Genomic DNA, 21891 nt, shown 5'->3' with positions numbered 1-21891 from the left:
GATTAAGAGATTCCCTTGTGAAAATCCCCTCCCACCTCCATGTTCATTTAGTATGCAAAGTACCTCTTGCCTAGCTAGAAAGTATTGAGAGCTTTATTTATTTCTCACAGGAGAGCCCAGCTTGAAAAATTTTTTCATTTTTTGATAGTCATCTTCAACCTGGTATCGTGAGGCTGCTCACCCACCTAGAAAGGAGGGCCTTGCAGCGGCCATGTCGGTTAAGTCCGTCAGTTAGGCAAGCAATCAGCCCCTGCTGCAGCTGCAGTCAGGGGGGGAAGGCAGATGTTTCTCTTAGGTTGCTAGCATGTCCAAGAGCTCAGTGACCTAGAAACAGTTGCTGGGGAAGAGGCTGTTATTTGGAGAATTGAATGACAGTTTTCCTTAAATAGTTGAAACAGCTAGGGCTTTAAAAAGTTAAATATCTTGACCAGTATGCACCACAAATTAGCATTAGAAGGATGGATCCATGTGTATTTGACACAAAAGCTCTTTTTTTCCCTATTTTTCCATACAGCCTCTACTTCCTATCCCTAATAAATGAGATTCATAACTGAAATGAATATAGAATTTTATTAAGTCTAAACTAAGAGACAGTCGTTTGAATCTTAAAGGATAGAGTTTTGAAAATAAAATGAACTATTAGCTGCTTTATGACTATTAAATATATGTTATTCAAATTTATACTTTTGGCCAGGGAAGGGGGAATAATAGACTCCCATAATCCCTTCCAGTGTAAAGTTTAATGATTCTTTTTCTCCTTGAGAGATTACATAAGCTTAAAATGTAAATAGATTAAAGAAAGATTGATACAAATTGGTGGCTTAATGTGAGGAAATTTATTACTTTATGCCTATTACGAAGAACACTAGCAGCGGTTGCCCTTTGCAACCACCAGCACCGTTACTTAAGGGAGGAGACTGCTCTGAATAAGACATTGATAGACCCATTGTGACAGCTTTTACTTCATTGACTAGGGCTTCGCGAATTAAGAGAACACAGCTGTCAGTAGATCAGGCCTGTGAAACTGTCTATACGGGACCTCCTCTGTGCTGTGTCAGCAACTTGAAGTTGTGTTACAGTATTATGAAACAGATAAATGGATAATGAAAAAAATGGATTATCTAACTCTTTTAAAAAATGTGTTTAAGACCTTCTGTGTTCCAGCAACCAGTGATCTTTTTGGGAGCAGATGTCACTCATCCACCAGCTGGTGATGGGAAGAAGCCTTCTATTGCTGCTGTGAGTGTCATTAGTCAGGGTATCTAAAGTTTACGCAAAGATCAACATTTTGGTTTCAGCTTTTTTAATTTTAATATTTTATTGGAAACTAACTTTTATAAATATATATATATCTAAGAGCCAACTTTCAAATGTTCTTTGTGTTTTTGAAAGAATTCTATGGTTGGAAACTACAAATTCCTTACATATATCTATTAAATCAAGTTTATTAAATTACTCAAGTCTTCTGTTTCCTACTTGAATTTGTCTGTTTCTCTCCATGGTTATACATTTCAGTTACTTTTTATAATTCAAAGAGTTTATGTATTTCAGTCATGTCTTTGTTACAGAAAGATGCATTACATATAAGCTTAGTGGATTGCATTTTTTCCAATATAAGATATCTGCCACCTTCATCCAGTTTAATACTTTGCAGCTGAAGTCTTTATTTGTTTTAATACTGCCACTCCTACTTTTAACATCTGCCCATTATATCTTTGCCCACCTCTATATTTGTAACCTTTCTCTGTCAATCTTTTAAGTGTATTTCTTATAAATTGCAGAAAGCCAGACAATGTTTTACCCAACTTGAAAACTGCTTAATTTTAACAAAGGCCAATGTTTTGAAAATGTCAACATATTTTAGGCATACTTGGTAAATTTCAGAAGTTAAACTGTAAGACTTTTTATATTTTTTCTACCATCCATTATTATAATCTTTGTTTAAATTTTAACAATCTGATAAATCTTATTTATCCTTGAAAATGTTAGTAATAAATATTAAAAATTTCACTTAGGATTCCAAAGCTATTTCATTAATAAAGAAAATTGACTTTATTAATAAATTGTATTACTTTGTATTTTTATAGTTATGCATAAATTATTTACATTTCAAGTATCCTAGAGGTAGTATTGAGCCATCTGTGGTACTCATTAAAATGTTCTTATAGGGACTGGCCGTGCGGCGTAGTGGCTGAGTTTGCATGGTCCCCTTTGGCGGCCTGGGGTTCACCAGTTTGGATCCTAGGCACGGACCTACAACAACCACTTGTCAAACCATGCTGTAGCGGCATGCCACATACAGAGCAGAGGATGATTGGCACAGATGGTAGCTCAGGGCCAATCTTCCTCACACACACACAAAAAAGTTCTTATAGAAGATAAAATGATAAAGAAATTCAAAAAACTTATTTCAGGTTTGCTAGTTTGGGGTCATTTTCCAAGAAAGCTTACTCATACTTGAATTCTTTTGGACTTCTAGGTAGTCACTGTTCTTTTCTACTAGATCCATTTCTACAAAATATCCACTTCCTTTAGATTATCAGAGGTTTTGTAAATGGAATTTGTTAATTGATTCTTTTTGCTATATGGCCTCTATTCCCAAGAACTTAAAGACTAGTGTGAGAAACAAATGTAAGTAATAAATGCCACATAATATAATAGATACTACCTTGATAGCAATGTATATTAAAATTTAGATGGCAGAAACCTGGAGTGTTTGGAGAACGTTGAGAAATGCAGAGAATTGGAATGTAGTATAGCAGGCTGTGAGGCTAGGAAGCTTTCGTGAGGCTTTCTGTGCCATCAGAAGGGATATGGATTTGTTTTTTAGTAGTGAGATACCATTCAGGGGAAAGAAATGGTCAGAGCTCTTTTTTTTCCTTTGTTTTCCATATAGAAGATAAAGAAAAAGCAGATACAACCCATGTACATAAATAAGTAGAGAAGTTCTAGCTTATCTTTTTAAAAACTCTTGATTATTTTCTAATCTGACCCACAGAAGAAAAATGTAAAAATTTTCCATATTTTGGTTTCAGGTAAGTAAGACATTTAAAATACTGACACGAAATTAGAAACTCTTTTGAAGTACTGTTTTTATTTATTTATTTATTTATTTTTAATTGAGGTGTAATTGACATATAACATTACATTAATTTCAGGTATACAACATAATGTTTCGATATTTGTGTAATTGCAAAATGATCACCACAATAAGTCTAGTTAACATTTGTCACCATACACAGTTACGAACAATGTTTTTTCTTTTAATGAGAACTTTTAAGATTTACTCTCTTAGCAACCTTAAAATATGCAATACAGTATTATTAACTATAGTCACCATGCTGTAAAGTACATCCCTAGGACTTTTATAACTGGAAGTTTGTACCTTTTGACTCCCTTTACCCTTTCACTTTATCACCCACCACCAACCTCTGGCAAACACCCGTCTGTTCTTTGTATCTAGGAGGTTAGTTGATTTTGTTTTGTTTTGTTAGATTCCACATATAAGTGAGATCATATAGTATTTGTCTTTCTCTGTCTGACTTATTTCACTTAGCATAATGCAATCAAGTCTATCCATGTTGTCACAAATGGCAAGATTTCATTCTTTTTATGACTGAATAATATTCCATTGTATGTATATGCCACATTTTCTTTATCCATTCATTCGACACTTAGGTTGTTTCCATGTCTTGGGTACAGTAGATAATGCTGCAATGAACCTTTTTTCTTTTTTTGAGGAAGATTAGCCCTGAGCTAACTACTGCCAGTCTTCATCTTTTTGCTGAGGAAGCCTCTTCCTGAGCTAACATCCGTGCCTGTCTTCCTCTACCTTTTATATGTGGGACGCCTACCATAGCATGGTGTGCCAAGCAGTGCCATGTCCACACCCGGGACCCGAACCAGCGAACCCCAGGCCACCGAGAGGCAGAACATGTGCACTTAACCACTGCGCCACCAGGCCGGCCCCCAGAGTTCCATTTTTGAGGCATGACTTTGGTATAAATAGTACCCTAAAAGAAAGAGAAGCTTGAAGCACTGACCAGCTGGTTCTCAGCCTAGGGTCTGATCAGAATGATGTGTAGTAGACATTTTAAAAATATTCGAGGGGCTGGCCCAGTGGCGCAGCGGTTAAGTGCGCATGTTCCCCTTCAGTGGCCCAGGGTTCACCAGTTCGGATCCCAGGTGTGGACGTGGCACCACTTGGCACGCCATGCTGTGGTAGACATCCCACATATAAAGTAGAGGAAGATGGGCATGGATTTTAGCTCAGGGCCAGTCTTCCTTGGCAAAAAGAGGAGGATTGACAGCAAATGTTAGCTCAGGGCTAATCTTCCTCAAAAAGAAAAATAAATAAAATTAAAAAATAAAAATATTTGGGTTCCAGAGATCATGTTTCAAAGTTCCCCCTGCTCCAAACACATAACAATATTTAAAGAGACATAGAAAGAGGAAAATTAAGAGTAATTCTCAAAGCCAAGATTAACTTCTCTGAGGAACAGGTACAGAACACAAATTTAAGACATTAAGACTGACTATAGATTCAAGCCTTCTGGTTGAAGGACATTTCAATGAGAAAAGTTCTTTTTTTTTTTTTTTTTTGTAAGATTTTATTTTTTTCCTTTTTCTCCCCAAAGCCCCCTGGTACATAGTTGTATATTCTTAGTTGTGGGTCCTTCCAGTTGTGGCATCTGGGACGCCGCCTCAGCATGGCCTGATGAGCAGTGCCATGTCCGCACCGAGGATTCGAACCAGCAAAACCCTGGGCTGCCTCAGCAGAGCATGCGAACTTAACCACTCAGCCACGGGCCTGGGCCCAGAAAAATTCTTTTAAAATTTATGAAGCATAACAGTTCCAAGATGATATCAAAGTCTTAAGCCTGGCTTCTGGGGTGGTTTGCTAAAGTGTAAGAGAGAGAGCGAAATCAAAGGTTTGGTTGAGTCCTCTTTTTACCTTACCTCCTTTCTTTTATTTTCCTTATGTCTCTTTCCTTAGTAATCTCTAGGTCCACCAGCAACATCTATAAATTTAAATCTAATTATTAAAAGTAAAGTGCAGCCTACTTATAGGAAAATAGTTTTTGACCCTATATTAGGTCTTTTATTCTCTTCTTCACTGGGAATTATCTGTGTTTGATTACTCTCAAAATGAACAGTGATAAATAGGAAGATTATAATAAAATACAAATTTAAATGAAATCCATGTTCTTTTTTTCAGTTTTTTTTATTGTGGTAAAATTTATATTCTTGTAGTTTGGATTATCTTAATTTTTGTGTTTCTTTACTTTTTCCAACCTAGGTTGTAGGTAGTATGGATGCCCACCCAAGCAGATACTGTGCTACAGTAAGAGTTCAGAGACCCCGACAGGAGATCATCCAGGACTTGGCCTCCATGGTCCGAGAACTTCTCATTCAGTTTTATAAGTCAACTCGGTTCAAACCTACTCGTATCATCTTTTATCGGGATGGTGTTTCAGAGGGACAGTTTAGGCAGGTTGGTTGCCTGGGATCTCAGCATACTTTGGTTAAATCAGATACTGGGTTTATAATATGGTGTCTCGTTCTGAATTTAGAAGTCTTAATTAAGTTAAGAATTCCTAAAGTCAAAATATGATGCTTCCTTAGATTTTCCCTTTTAACATGTTTACTATGGATGTATAAGCCTTGATTGCTAAGACCATGCTCTCATAATAGTTAAGATGGAAAAGAGAGGTCTATTTAGGTGTAAAGTGATGACATTACTAAATCCTGAAGCTAAATCATTATCTTACTTTGAAGTATGTATAAGAGAACAGCTGGCTATATCAACTCTTTCTATTTCATCTTCTCTAGGTATTATATTATGAACTACTAGCCATTCGAGAAGCCTGCATCAGTTTGGAGAAAGACTATCAACCTGGAATAACCTATATTGTAGTTCAGAAGAGACATCACACTCGATTATTTTGTGCTGATAGGACAGAACGGGTAATCTTACGTCTGTTTTAATACTATGATAAGCCAACCTTATCTAACATAGTTCATAGAGCACTTAACAAAGGCTTCCTGCAACAGCAGAAATTCTAATATATAGTAGCACATTTCTGCTTAGTACCACTTTAAATGTTCAAAATCCCGTTAATGCTTTTGTGTTTTTGTTTTCTTCTTTTTTTTTTTTTTTTTTTTTTTGAGGAAGATTAGCCCTGAGCTAACATCCACTGCCAATCCTCCTCTTTTTGCTGAGGAAGATTGGCCCTGAGCTAACATCCATGCCCATCTTCCTCTACTTTTTATATGTGGAACGCCTGCCACAGCATGGCTTGATAAGCGGTGCGTAGGTCCACACCCCGGATCTGAACTGGCAAACCCTGGGCCGCCCAAGCAGAGAGTACGAACTTAACCACTACGCCACTGGGCCAGCCCCTTTTTTGTTTTTGTGAAGACACTCATAGTTTTAAAATTGTTCTCTCTGTTCATATTTTTCTTAAATGTTCAGAAGAAAAAGGTATGTTCTCTTTTTAAAATATCTTATAAAAATTAGTTTTTTTTAAAGCTAGGGACTTTCTAGAGTGATAGCGGAAATTCATGCAAACTAACTTTTAAACAATGCTTGCTTTAACATGCCCAGAATTGTCTTCTGTATTTTATAATGTGAGTATGTATTTTTATAATCAGGAAGAGGAGGGAGGTATAAATACCTAGGGAAATCTGTCGTCTTGTCTGTGTGCAACATAGGCAGGTAGCTCTTGCTGTCATTTCCAGTGCTCTGCCCGTATCCTGCAAACCTTGAAGCAGAGAAATCTGAGGATTGCAAGTGTCAGTGTTCGCTGGGAAAGGGGTTCAATGGAAAAGATGGAGAGAGAGAAATGATCTTGTATTTGGTCTTTGGTTACACTCACTGTGTAACTTTGGGCAAGTAGCTTAACATTTCTGTGCTTGTTTCTTTCTCAGCAAGGTTTGGATAATATTATTTACCTTATTTGAATTGTTGAGAGGATTAAATGAATTATAATATGTAATGCACTTAGAATAGTGTTCGGCACATACTATGCACTCAATAAAGGTTAGCTAGCTGTAGATTGGTGGTGATGGTAGTAGTAATACAGAGAAAGGAATAATAATAGCAGACATTGGTCTAGATATTTTTTATAAATTTAACTCATCTAATCCTCACAAACACATTAAGATGCTTACTATTATTATCTCCATTTTCCACAGGAGGAAACTGTGGCACATGGAGGTTAAGTAACCTCCCAAGGTTACAAAGCTAGTAGTTGGTAGAGCTAAGGCTCAAATCAGTCAGTCTGGCTCCAGAGTGCTTTTAATCACTGTTCTATACTACGTCTCTAATAGCAGTGGTGATAGTTTTAATATGGCCTCCAGGTTGTTACAGGCCTTTGACCCCAAATTACTAGGTACATTTCCATACCTTGGAAACCAAAGATTTCTTCAAAGGTAAAATTAGGAACAGGTAAGTTAGATTTAATGATTAATAAATATCTGATTTTAGTCATGCCAATCCATCATTTGTTTGCTTCTCTGTCACCTTTGCTCTAAATAGTACTACTAATTACAGATGAGAGATAATTAGAAATGAGGGAGCCAGAGGCACATTGAGGTAAAATACTGTGCTCTAGATCGCATAACTAGAAACTGGTGGAGCTGTGATATGAACCCAGGCATTCTGCTGCCTCTCTAAATAGAGTAAAACTTTTTATATTTATATTAATTCGGAGATTTGTGTGTTAAGAATAGGCATAATTTAGTAGATTAGGAACTGTTTTCTTTGTTTTATGCTCAGTAAAGTCTAGTTCATTGGTCCACACAGCTGTAACTCAAGCCACCACGTCCTTCACATGGCAGAAACAATGTCTGAGTCGGTAAAATAGATTCTGATTTGCTAGCCTTGTTAACCTCTGCTTATTGTTAATGATTTTAATGTGTTAGGAATAAGGAGGTGGAGGTGAGTATACATATGCATTTTAAAATGTTTTATTAGGAGCCTTTCATTATCAGGAATTTCAAACCATTTCCTTTACATCGTATCTACTCAGAGGAAATCATGATGTCTGTTTCCTTATAAGATGTTGAAACTGCTAGTATGAAATTTTCTTTGCAGTCCTTTCCATGTTTGACTCCCACTTCTGCCCTTTATTGTATACTATTGGGCAAATTATTTTATATTCCTGAGCTTTGGTTTCCCCATACAAATGGTTTTTTGTTTTTTGGTATGTTTTTTGTGTGAGGAAGGTTGGCCCTGAGCTAACATCTGTTGCCAATCTTCCTATTTTTGCTTGAGGAAGACTCACCCTGAGCTAACATCTGTCCCAGTCTTCCTCTGTTTTGTACGTGGGATGCCACCACAGCATGGTTTGATGTCTGGTGCTAGATCCGTGCCCAGGATCTGAACCTGCGAACCCTGGGCCACCAAAGCAGAGCACATGAACTTAACACCAACACCACCGGGCTGGCCCTCCCCATACAAATGGTTCTCGGGCATGGACCTACATCACTGATTTGTCAGTGGCCATGCTATGGTGGCAGCTCACATAAAAGAAAGCAGAAGATTGGCAGTGGATGTTAGCTTAGGATGAATCTTCCTCAGCCAAAAAAAAATGCTTGGGCCAGCCCTGTGGCCTAGTAGTTAAGTTTGGCACACTCAGCTTTGGTGGCCCTGGTTTGGTTCCCAGGCATGGACCTATACCACTCATGCCATGCTGAGGTGGTGACCCACATACAAAATATAAGAAGATTGGCACAGATGTTAGCTCAAGGCAAATCTTCCTCAGCCAAAAAAAAAAATTTATTTAAGTCTTCCACCCATACTGGGATTAACTACCAGCTAAGCATCAGTAGAGACTAATAACTCGTTGTTTTATCAGCTCTTTTTTTCAGCAACATTTAAGAATAGGAACCAGGACTAGAATAAGCTCTGCTCTTAAGGCCTGCTTAAGTAATATTTTAAGCTGAAAGTAATGAAACATGGGATCAGCTTATATACTTATACATTTTTTTTTAAGTGCTTTCAGACCCGGTCTTTACCTTTGTCTTGTTGTTTGAACTTTGATCAAACAAATCTAGGTCGGAAGAAGTGGCAATATCCCAGCTGGAACAACAGTTGATACCGATATTACACATCCGTATGAGTTTGACTTTTACCTCTGTAGCCATGCTGGAATACAGGTAAGCCTACACATCGGGTGAAATGTTGTAATTCAGGAACTTCCGTTCTTACATATATTTTTTTTAAATCTCAGAAAAAAGAGAAAGAAATACTCTTCTCTGCACTCCAAATTATTTCCACGTGAAATTAGATGAAACTCAGTAAATAAATTTCTTCCCCTGCCTTACCTTTAGAGGGGTTTATTTCTATGAAAATACTAGGATATAAGTAGTTTAATAGAATGAATCTCCTTAAACTAGGTCCTTAATTTAACCTAATACTTCAAAAGAATTTTTAAATACCTGATTATTCCTTTGATGTATGCTTCTTTTTGGTAATAATACTTCATAGAAAACTTTGACATATATTAGCAGATATTCAGCATGTGGAAGAGTTTAATTGTAGAATTACAGCTTTTAAGTTTCAGTTAAATAATTTTAAGAGTCTCATTCTCTTCAGAAAATCTCTCTGTTAATTTGTCAGCTATACCTAGTAGAACATAAGCTTTAATTCAGTGCTGCTTAAACTTTTCAGCAGCAGAAAATGAATCCACATTCTTGGGGTGTCTGAGAAAATGTAGCCCAAAACTATTTTAGGTTACTTGCCGTAGATTAAAATAGAAATTTCAGGAAGATGTACCTTACTGTACAGCTGTATCTTAAAGCTTTATATGTCGCAAATATACTGAGCCCAGTTTCACTCTGCAGCTTTAAAATTATTGTCCCACTCACTTATCTGTATTCTTGTATCTGCTCCTCTTTAAAATCAGTGTTGTACATTTTCATCGTGGGTGATAACAGTCACTTAGCAAAACAAAGTTAAAAGTAGGGGCTGGCCCGGTGGTGCAGCAGTTAAGTTCACACATTCTGCTTCGGCGGCCCGGGATTTACCGGTTCGGATCCCAGGTACGGACATGGCACCGCTTGGCAAGCCATGCTGTGGTAGGCGTCCCACTTATAAAGTGGAGGAAGATGGGCATGGATGTTAGCTCAGGGCCAGTCTTCCTCAGCAAAAAAAGAGGAGGATTTGCAGCAGTTAGCTCAGGGCTAATCTTCATCAAAAAAAAAAGTTAAAAGTACCTTCTAGAGATAAAATCTCTATCATTGGAGTAAATATTTTAACCTAGTATTACCATCCATGTATCTCAAGGAACACTACTGTTATGACTTTTTAATAAGTATCACAGAGGAGAAAAAAAGATTTTCTGTTCAAATAAATTTTGGAAGTGCTGCTTAAACATTTTTTTAATCTAGAACTTTTGGATACCATTCATATGCAGATGGTCATTATGAATCTCAAGGACAGGAATTATTTTCCCCCGTGTATTTAACCAGAGACTTCAGGGACCAATTTCCCTTTGGGACACTGAGTTGAAACTTTGCTCGAGTCAGCAAATAACCAGGAATATTTCACAGGGACTAAAGATGGTTCTTTAAACATCTTAGCTTTTATTGGAATTTTCAAACTTCTCTGAGATCAAAGAAAGGAGTCTTACCCACAACTGAAATATACAACTATGTACTGGGGGGATTTGGAGAGAAAAAGCAGAAGAAAAAAAAAGATTGGCAACAGTTGTTAGCTCAGGTGCCAATCTTTAAAGAGAAAAAGGACTCTTGTTTTTTACCAGCTAAAATTAAAAACCCAATCACTTCTAATCAGTATAAGAGATTATTTTTTCATAATACTACTTTTAATTTTACCAGTGAGTAATAGATCCTTTAATGACATTTTGGCCAAATTCCATAACTTTTTGATACTTTTATTGGTCTTACTGGTGTTTACAGCTTAGCCCCATTTCCTTCCCTCCTCATTTAATTTTGCAGTAAAATTTCCATTCATTTTTTAAACTTAAATTTACAAGTCAAGTCAAAACTTGACTCCTCCCTTCTACCCTGCACCTGCCCGGGGCAGGCTAGAGCTTCACTCCCAATAGCTTTAAGTAGAAGAAGGGACCATGGGTTGCCTCTGAGATGCCTCCTTCCTCTCCTCCTTCTAGGACTCTAACTCATCTGGTATCACTGACTGCCAGCATCTCAGTGGGGGGGGGGGGGGGGGGGGGGGGCGGTAACACAAGCTTTTCAGTAGTCCATTCTGATTCTTTCTGATGCCTTAGCTGTGGAGCTGAGGACCCTCAAAGGGCAGCACTGTCTTGCTTTGGCCTCTTCATTGGTATAGACTCCAGCTCCTTTAGGTTAGGTATCCCATTGCATGGCTTCATGGCTCCTGTGCCTCCACTCACATTCATTCTTTTGGCTCCCAAAACTGCTTCCAAGAACTCTCACCACTCTGGGTCTATGGAGTTGGCAGAGTGGGCCTATGGACTCTGAGCTCAGGAAATATCCAGTTAGGGAATGAGATGATAGTCTCCCTTTCTAGAAGTTTCTCATCTTTATAACTGATTTTCTTGGAGTCCCCCTTTAAGGGGGGAGAGTGTGCGTTTCCTCACAACTAAAATTCCATATTTTCACAAAACCCCCAATCACCCTCTTCCTATATTGAGTGAGTAGGGATAAGATGCAAGAGGCCAGAGCCGGGGAATTGATGGTGAGACCTGTCCTGAACTGGCTCCTCTCAGTGAGCCCTTGAAGGAAGGGGGCTGGCTTCAAAGTTTGGTAGCTCTTTAGAATGTAAGATGCTTAGCACCCTTAGTCCTCTGCTTTGGGCCATAGTTGGAATTCCAGGATAGCAAGAAAAATAAATCCCATTCGACATACTGTTTAGAAATGTGTTAACTGGGTGGAGCATGTGACCACCCCGACCCACCAAAGGGAATTCTCCTGAATGGAGAAATGCTCCCAGTTGAGGAGTCAGAGTAGGCAGTGCCGTAAATTATAATTTCCTAATATGAATCACCAAAATTTCAAAGATATCCTTCACTGTTTTTCAACAATCCTTTGACTCCTCTTTCATAGCTCTGATTACCATTTTCCAACAGTCCCTAAACTTGGTGTATTGCTCCAACACTCAGCACATGACCCCTTCCTTTTACCTCACTAAGAAATTATATTGTCTGTCTTGCCTACTTTCTTCCCTCCTCTCTCACAGGAGAGTCAACCTGTAGTATTGGTCTCACTTGCTGTTGCCTGCCTTAAGTTTCCCTTAGTTTACCGGTTATCCTTTCTTATATCTTTAGTCTCTTCTAAGCTTCTGATTCTATTCCCTTAGCTTGTAGTTATCCCCATCCTAAAATCTTGCTGTTCTCCTTTAAGTCATTGCCTTATGTCTTTCTCCCGTTTGTCACCAAACTATTCTTCAAAGAACACCCTAAACACACCCATCAGAATGGCTGAAATTTTAAAAAAGACAAACAGTAGTAAGGATATAGAGCAACTAGAACTCTTATACTGTGCTCGTGGGAGTATAAATTAAAATGAACATCTTTGAAAACTGTCTGGCATTATTTACTAAATTTAAATATATGCATACTCTATAAGCCAGGATTTCCACTGCAAGATAACCAACAGAAATGCGTATCTGTGTTCACCAAAGGATCGTATGTTAATGTTCATAGTAGCACTGGTCATAATAGTGAAAAACTATGAACAATTCAAACGCCTCACAATCAATAGATTGGATAAATAGTGTATATGTATACAACAGACCACTGTACAGCAATGAGAATGATGCGATAATATCTATGAATTTCACAAACACAATGTCAAACCAAAGAAGCTAAACCCAAAGGGTACACGCTTACAATACTATTTATTATAAAGTTCAAAAACAGGCAAAACTAATCTATGATGTTAGAAGTCAGTTTACTAGGAACAGAGTAGAAAGGGTAGTGAGCAGGAGAGGGCGCAGAGGGGCTTTGCGGTTGCAGTTAATTTCTTGATTTGGGTGCTGGGTTCATGGACATGTTCACTTTGTGAAAATTCATCAATGTGTACACTTATGGTCCATGTATTTATCTCTCTATATTTCTATAAAATGTTTACATTAAGAAGAAAAAAGATTACACATGCTGTTTCCTCATCAACTTACAGCAGCCTGCCTTCTGTGCCACCACTGTTGCTCCTTGATCTCTGCAGCATCTGACTCTTCATCGAAACCGTCTCCCATTTGGCTTCCACTGCATATTTTTCTTCTACCTGTCATTTTCCCCTTCTGTTCTTTTCTTGATTTGGTTCTTATTCTTCCATGAACCCTTTAACATTTTAAATTCAAATAATGTTTATTCATTTGCAATCTCTTTTTAAACACACAATTTTTCTCCTAATTTCTAGACCCTGAAGTTGTCTTTGACCACACCTTGTCACCTACCACCTTGATCTCATGAATCCCTCAACCCTATAGAATCTACCTTCTCACTCCCAGACCTATCCCTTTTTCTTATTCTCACCTTCCCTGCTTAGTTCCAAGTCTCATTATTACTTTTCTATAAAATTGCAAAATGATCCTTAAGTGCCCTCGTTTAGTTTCTTCTCCATCAGATTAACTAAAACATAGATACGACCCTATCACTCATCCACTTAGTGCTCCATATCCATTGAAGGTGAAGTTTTATCTTCTTAGGACAGCGTATAACTCAATTCCCAATATGTCCTATCCTACTCCCTTCACTTCTGCTGCGCCCTCAGTGTGTGTCTCTCTCACTCTTTTCTCCCATTCTTCCCTCCTCCTCCTTCCCTCTCTTTTTCACCTCCTCTCTCTATGACCCTCTCCTCTCTTTCACATACACAAACACACATAAACACAAAGCTGCAGCCATTCTAAACTACCTTCAGGTAGTTCTAACTCTATCCTGCCCATGCTGCTCCCTTACCTTAAGTATTCCTTCTCTAACTTATTCTTTCTCATCCTTTAAGACTCATCCCAGACATCAATTCCTCCCAGATCCTTCTCCCAACTCCTTTCTTGTATTCTTCCCCAAGGCAAATGACCCTCCTCTGCACTGCCAGAGCACTCTGTGCATACCTCTTTCTTGCACTTATTACACAGCATTGTAACCAGGCTTTTGTTTCTCTCCCCCTTCCACTAGTCTATAAGGTCCCAAAAGGCAGAGGCTACTCATTCATTCAATGAACAGATATTTATTTTGTACCTCTTAGGAGATAGGTATTGATACTAGGTATTCACAGTGAGCAAATAAAGCCAATCCCTTCCTCTTTTAGTTTATTGGGGAAGACATATTAAGTAAGTAATCTCACATATATATTTATTAACTGGGATAAATGCAATAAAGGAAAAGTGAAGATAGGAAGAGAGATTTTAGTGGGGACCTGATTTAGATTGAGAGATCACAAAAAGCTTCCCTGAGAAATGATATTTAAGGTGAGATCTTAAGGAATGAGTAGGAGTTAACCAAGCCAAGAATGGGGAAGAGAATTCCTGCCAGAGGCACGTGTACAAGCCCTTTTGGTGGAAAAATTTTTATCCATTGAGGAATCAAATAGAGACTGCTACTGCAGCGTAAGAGTAGGTTAAGGGGCCGGCCCGGTGGCCCAGCGGTTAAGTTCACACGTTCTGCTTCTCGGCAGCCCAGGCTTCGCGGGTTCAGATCCCAGGTGCGGACATGGCACTGCTTGGCAAAAGCCATGCTGTGGTAGGCGTCCCACGTATAAAGTAGAGGAAGATGGGCATGGTCTTCCAGGGCCAGTCTTCCTCAGCAAAAAGAGGAGGATTGGCAGTAGTTAGCTCGGGGCTAGTCTTCAAAAAGAGTAGGTTAAAAAGGTAGCCCGGGCTGGATCATGTAGGCCTTGTTGGGTGAAGATAAGGACTTGGATTTTAGTGTTAAGTGCATTGGAAAGCCATTAAAAGGATTTAAACTGGACACTAACATAATTAGGTGTGTGTTGAGGGGAGTTTAAATTCACTCTTATTGAAGTACAGATTACTGGGGATTAAGAACGGTATTGGGGACATCAATTAGGAATCTGTTAACATAGTCGAGGCAAAAGATGATGGTGTTTGGGACTAACATGGTGATGATAGAACACTGAATGAATTGCGTATAGTTAGGGGCTAACATGGTGATGATAGCACACTGAATGAATTGCGTATAGTTAGGACTTTTGCCCCCTCTCTTCCCTGTGCCTGAAATGCTCTTCCCTCTGATCTGACAAGCCCTCCTTATCATTCAGAGCTCACTTCCATGTCTCCTCATCAGAAAGATAGACCCTCCCTGACAACCCAGTCTAAAGAAGGCACAGACATAGTCTTCCATGCTATCCTACATTTTAATTCTCTTGATAGCCTAATTTATGATGGTTTTATGTATGTATTATCTGTCTCATTACTGGAGCATGTGTCTTATTCGTTACTGTGTGCCCAATACCAGATACAGGACATGGCATATGGTGAGTGTTCAGTAAATATTGAATGTGTGGATGTACAATATATTATATATGCATTATAAACAAATAACTTGGGGGAGGTAGGATTTAGTAATAATTTGAATTTTATCCCCCAAATCTTGCACAGTCTGACAGATGATACTCAAACAAATATTTATTAAAGTATGAGCTAATCTTTCTCCTTTGCCACTGGCATTTCCTTAGTTCATACTTTTATCATCTTGCACCAGAACTAATGCAACAGCCTCCTAACCGCTCCTCTTGCTTTCAGTCTCTTCAGGTGTCTAATCCATCCTCAGTATTATTGCTGTTGTTGCTTTTATAAAACCCCAGTCTCATCACAACTAAAAAATCTCCTGTTAAAAAAACTGTGCAGGGGGCTGGCCCTGTGGCGTAGCCGTTAAGCTCGCGCGCTGTGCTTCGGCAGCCCAGGGTTCGCCAGTTCAGACCCCAGGCATGGACCTACGCATAGCTTATCAAACCACACTGTGGCAGGCGTCCCACATGTAAAATAGAGGAAGATGGGCACAGATGTTAGCTCAGGGCCAGTCTTCCTCAGCAAAAAGAGGAGGATTGGTAGCGGATATTAGCTCAGGGCTAATCTTCCTCAAAAACAAAATAAAATAAAGCAAAACTGTGCAGTGCCTCCCTGCCACCTACTGGTGAAAGTCCAAATGCCTAAGCATGTGATTCAGTCTGATTCGCAACTTTCTTTTCAACTTCATCTTGTTCCTCTCATGCACCATACTCTGTTCATACTAGTCTATTAACTATTCCCCAGATACGCCATGAAATGTTATGTCTCCTGTCCTTTTGTTAAGGCTGTTCATTCTCTAGTGTCTCCTCACCCTTCCTTGCCCAAAAAAGGCCAAGTCCCGCTCATTCCTCCCTTGTGTACCCCCAGGCTTACCCCCACAATTACTTCCTTTGGTATTCTCATAAAGGACTAAGTGCCAGTACTACTATAGCCCTTTATTAGTTGCTTTATAATTGTAGATGCTCTGTCTCCTCTCCTCCTCTACTAAATTATATTCTCCAAAAAACGGGAAACCTTTGACTTTTTCTTTGAATCCATAATAACATAGTACAGAAGAGCTCAACTAAATGTGCTGGATTTTTTTATTATGGTAAAATATATGTAACATACAATTCACCATTTTAACCATTTTTAAGTGTACACTTCTGTCACGTTAAGTACATTCATGTTGTTGTGCAGCCATACCACCATCTATCTCTGGAACTTATCTTCCCTGACACTCTTTACGCATTACATACACTCCTTTCCCTCCCTTCCCCTGGCCCCTGGTGACCACCATTCACTTTCTATGAATTTGACTATTCCAGGTACCTTATATAAGAGAATCATACAATATTTGTCTTTTTGTTACTGTTTTATTTCATTTAGCATAATGTCATCAAAGTTCATCTGTGTTGTAATATGTGTCAGAATTTTCTTCCTTTTTAAAGACTGAATAATATTTCATTATATATATATATATATATATATATATACACACACACCATATTTTGTTTCTTCCTTCACCCGTCAATGGATACTTGGTTGTTTCCACCTTTGGCTATTGCGAATAGTGCTGCTTTGAACATGGGTGTGCAGATATCTGTTCCAATCTCTGCTTTCACTTCTTTTGGATATATACTCAGAATCAACTAAGTGTTCTTTAATTGATTATTAAATTAGAATATGTTTTACTAATGTACAAAGCTGGTTTTTAATATAACTTAGTCTGTGCTGAATATTTATTTAAAAGTTTAGAAATCAATAGACTATGCCATTGCTTTCTCTGTAGGGTACCAGCCGTCCTTCACACTATCATGTTTTATGGGATGATAACTGCTTTACTGCAGATGAACTTCAGCTGCTGACTTACCAGCTCTGCCACACTTATGTGCGCTGTACACGATCTGTTTCTATACCTGCACCAGCGTATTACGCTCACCTGGTGGCATTTAGAGCCAGATATCATCTCGTGGACAAAGAACATGACAGGTAATATAAAAGCTAAACAGATACAGATTCTCACCCAAATCTGAACATGGTCTGCATGTTAGAATTTTCTTGGGAAATTTCTTTGTTTCCATGTATGTGCCTCTCTATTTGCCATAAAGCACAGCCATTTAGTATTAAAGTTCCACAAGCTATTAGAGGAGTCAGTGATCCATATGAAAAACAATGATAGTCAGAACTGACTGCCCCCAGATAAGGGTTCCCATTAAAATGTGCAGGCTAGGCTTCTTAGTAATAGAATGATATAGTGATTTAGTTGCTTTACAAAATTAATTCAAAGGAGAGATTATTGATAATAAAAGTGACATATACAGACAAAATGATAGAATGTCTGGAATTTACTTCTAAATAATCCTGGGGAGGTGAGAAAAGTAAAACAAAATTGGCCTTGAGTTAATAATTATTGAAGCTAGGTGATAGTCATGTGGAAGTTCATTATACTAGCCTCTGTTTTCTTTAATATTTTTGAAATTTTCTACAACAAATAATGTTTTTCAGAATTACTACATCAGCATAGGGTTTGTTTTTGTGTTCATTGCCGCTTGTCTTACAGTGCTGAAGGAAGCCACGTTTCAGGACAGAGCAATGGGCGAGATCCACAAGCTCTTGCCAAGGCTGTACAGATTCACCAAGATACCTTACGCACAATGTACTTTGCTTAAAAAGTCCAAGAATGTTCTCTGAGAGGAAGAACCGAAAGATGAATCGACATACAACGTATGTTTCCAGTGGAGTCAGTTGAGTGGTGATGCCTCCAACCATACAGAAACCAACACTGTTTGGGGGCCAGGGTCTGATCTTTATGTTGATGCAAGGAAGATTGTTTACTTCATCAAGGAACACAGCACCATTATGCAATATGAAACCAGCCAACTGCTTTTTTGTGCGGTCTCCTGTAGGAAGTATCGCAGTTGTTTTGTTTTCACTTTCTTGTAGTCTAACCCTTTTAATGCCTTTACCTCAAGTTGCTTGGCAGCACAACTATCTTTGCAAAAAAAGTAAAGAAAAAGAAAATGATGGTTTTAAAAAAAAAACACACACCTACATGAATAATCAAAGTGATTGTTCACAATTATGTGTGCAAAAAAAATAACGTGCATTCATGTATTCTTGTAAAAGGTATCTATGTATATTTTAAATATATACATGCATACTTCATATGCATATATATCTGGATCTACATTGATAATAGATATATATGTGTCTATGTATATATTTTATAGTTCATTCCATTGGGGAACTTTCTTTCCCTCTTATTCCCCCATCACGACTTTTCTTTCTTTCTCGACCTGCCTTGCCTTCACCACCTACATTTTTTTTCCTAATGCTATCAGTGACATTCAGATGTTCCTGTATCTGGTTCCTTTGAATATGAAGCATGGCAAACTAGATTTTAATTTTTATTTTGCACACCCTACTCCTGTCTCTTGTCTCATACACAATTCTGAATCCTCAACTCTTGATAGTGCTTTCTTAAAAAACAGAATTATTTTATATATATATATTTGTTTTTGTGAGAGTGTGTGTCTGCCCCCTCCTGCTCTGAACTTACATTTGCCATTTGTGCAATGTGTACATAAGCAGTAGCAACCTAAACTATTCTTTTTCTTTAGTGAGTTTGTTAAAGCTGCTATAAATATAAAACCTTGTCAGAAGTTGTAACTCTTTCTCTCTATAAGTGATATGTATTCTAAAGCCTTCTGTTTCTATGGGTTATACATGGAAATCCCTTAAAGCTTTTATAAAGGGTAAATATTTTAAATGATTGGAAGTCTGTAGGGTTGTGGCCTCTGAAATTGGATGGAGGGGCGGGGGTTGTTGAGGTTTTTAAAATTTTTTGTTTGCTAGTTTACTTGCTGCCTCTCATACCTTAATGTGATTTTCATATATATATATTTTTATATATATGTGTGTGTATATATAAACATATATGTATGTGTTTTAAAGTATAGCTTCCTTTTCTTTTATATTTATTAGAATAGTGCTTTAATAATTATAGAACCATATTGGCCACATCTTTTATAGAAATATAATCATGTTTATTTTAAGAACTGACAACTTCTTTTTGCTATCTTTTAGTGCAATAAGCAGTTTTAAAGGAAAGCTGTGTCTGACATCTTTACCACAGAAAGTGGGAGAAACAGGCACCTCCATAATTTTAAAAGGGCAAAGTAATACAGCCTTAATTTCAGAAGGAAAGTTTTGTAATTTTCAAGTTTAAAGCATGTCTTTTAAAAATCATAATGAAAATGAAGGAAGTTAAATTTCCTAAATGAGTCTGACCTTAAATATTAGAAATAAAGTTGAATTTTGATTTAAGCAGGACAGTGAATAGCTTAAGATTTAGAAGATATTTAAATTCTTTGAAAATAGATCATGTTTATTGAAGAATCATACTGGTTAGGTGCCCATTTTCATTTACTAAAATGAATCAGGAAAATTAAAATGATATTTTAAAAACATTTTTGCTAACATCATCATCGTAACTTTCCTTTTAAAATTAGGGTTATGGTGACAAAGGAAGTTAGGACTTTGATAATTTTAAATGAGTTAAATCACTGAAATGTGGAAAAAAGTTTTGCAAAACTTTTGTTTTACTGACTTCACGTTAAGATATTAAAAAGTACTATAAAGCTGTCAAGACCGAGTTCATCAGTAACATTGGATTCAGGGGAGCTTTGCACTTTGTAACTCATGAAAATTGCATTTTAATTTTTTGGTTTTTGCACTGGTTCAGAGTATAGATGTTAAAGATTGTTTCCAGTGGGCATTGTTCTTAACCTTTCAGTATTCCATCTGCACATGAAAATGAATGGATTAGCTCTTTAGTTTCTCTCTTACCTATAATCCACTCTTATTGCCAATTTACTGTATTTTGAGCCTAAAATCTGAGCCCATGTCCTCCAATAGGTATGAAATCTTTTGTCCTCTGCCAGAAAACTAGGAAAGTACTGTATTTTGTACGTTTATTATATTGAAGTGTCTGAAATGCAATTTACAACACTGTTTCAAAGCTCTTTACATGAGATAATATTTGTACAGTATATACATTTTTTCTCCCAACCCTGCCCCTAAAAAAGATTCCTAGTAAGCATGGTTCTGGTTGGTTGGTTGTTTTTTAACATTGAAATTTCACTGAATATAGTCAGGAACAACGGCAAGAGAAGAAAGTAGTATATCCTAGATGGTAGAAACTTGATTGCTCTGTGCTTGCTCAGTATGAGCAAAACATCTTCCTTTAACGGTGAGAGTTGCAGTTTCATGTGGGAAACTTTAGGGCCCAGGGAAGCACTGTAGATACCCTTTCCCTATTTACTGTTTTACCTAATTTTCAGTTACTTAGTTTCACATGTGCTATAGTGAAGCCAATTTGGAAGGAAATACAGAGGGTTTTTTAAATATAAAGCTTTACCTTTGAAGTGAATTCTTTTGGGGGGTTTCTTTCTTAGACTTTCAACAGTGCTAGTTTAAGGTTAAGTTTGAGGTTTCAGCATACTTGAAAGAGTATGTATAGTGTATTTCTGTTTTGCTTACTAATAAATTGGTATATCAAACCTAATTACAAGAAATCTTGTGCTTAGAATTTTAACATAGAAGTCTAAGTGGCAAATACTTTTTGAAATTTGTTTTAATTATTACTATACTTCTGGTGTCGAATTCCGATCTTTTTTATTTTTTTTAAAAAAAGGTTGTTTTGAATTTAATGGTCATGAAACACAATAGTGACCTTTCTGTGAAGAGTTGGGAGTTTTAATGTATATTCTGGATGGCAAATGTGTCTGTGTAAAGTGCGGATACATGTTATTATCTTAGAGTATCAAGTTACTGGCATTGAGGACCATACATTTATAATACTGTAGCTGCTATATTTATTTAATTCACTAGACTCTGACAGTTACTGCACTAAACAATAAGGAGATGAGCAGGATTCAAGGCTAGTGTTAGACCCCCTTTTTTTCCCTAAATAAGATTAAGAACGTGAAATATCAAGGTAACAATGGGTGCTGCCATTTTAGTTTCAATTTAATATCAGAATACTCTTTTGTTTTAGAAATGTGGATTTTGACTTTAGCAGTTTTGAAAAAAGGTACCTCAACCTCCTCAGTAGTGGTTTTTGGCATATTTTCACAGAAGTACAGATGCCCTCTATTTTTTCTTAATATTTACCGTTTAACAAGTTTCTCAGAAAAAATATTGTCTATGGAAATCTTCCTGTTTGTAACCATTAATTTATTTCTCTTCCTAGAAGAGAGTCTAGAAGGGATTCTAGTAGGAATGTACTGGGTATTTCGGAAGGCACTTGATAAAGATTCATCTCTACCTTCTGACATAGGGACTCCTAGCCTTCTAAAGACCTGTACTAGTATTCCAAACTAGATTCTCTGATGACCCACCACTGCCTAATGTTTACTTGTATATTCTCTAGT

The 21891-nt window shown here is 37.5% G+C and overlaps 1 protein-coding gene and 1 long non-coding RNA gene across 8 annotated transcripts in view; one reads left to right on the top strand and one right to left on the bottom strand.

Annotated features, from left to right (window-relative positions):
• Window positions 1-21891, top strand: part of AGO3 (argonaute RISC catalytic component 3) — a 116377-nt gene that overhangs the window by 85321 nt on the left and 9165 nt on the right. For 4 of the 6 annotated variants that reach the window (XM_070260439.1, XM_023633487.2, XM_023633498.2 and 1 more), the window contains 6 exons: window positions 1149-1239; window positions 5300-5494; window positions 5833-5967; window positions 9061-9162; window positions 17247-17446; window positions 18018-21337. In XM_070260439.1, coding sequence (XP_070116540.1) covers window positions 1149-1239; window positions 5300-5494; window positions 5833-5967; window positions 9061-9162; window positions 17247-17446; window positions 18018-18126 — 832 coding nt within the window. In that variant the 3' untranslated portion in view covers window positions 18127-21337. Of the gene's footprint in view, window positions 1-1148; window positions 1240-5299; window positions 5495-5832; window positions 5968-9060; window positions 9163-17246; window positions 17447-18017; window positions 21338-21891 lie in introns of those variants that run through there. The other 2 variants (XR_011436462.1, XR_011436463.1) reach the window with 1 other exon arrangement.
• The window catches only part of LOC111771495 (uncharacterized), a 25120-nt gene continuing 16059 nt past the window's right edge, over window positions 12831-21891 (bottom strand). For both annotated transcript variants that reach the window (XR_011436464.1, XR_002805353.2), the window contains one exon: window positions 12831-13289. This is a non-coding gene — a long non-coding RNA (uncharacterized lncRNA). The remainder of the gene's footprint in view (window positions 13290-21891) is intronic.

This window comes from Equus caballus, chromosome 2 (genome assembly GCF_041296265.1).
Source record: "Equus caballus isolate H_3958 breed thoroughbred chromosome 2, TB-T2T, whole genome shotgun sequence".
Lineage (NCBI taxonomy): Eukaryota > Metazoa > Chordata > Mammalia > Perissodactyla > Equidae > Equus > Equus caballus.
Note: the sequence above shows the minus strand (reverse complement) of the source record. Positions and strands in the feature narration are given on the sequence as shown.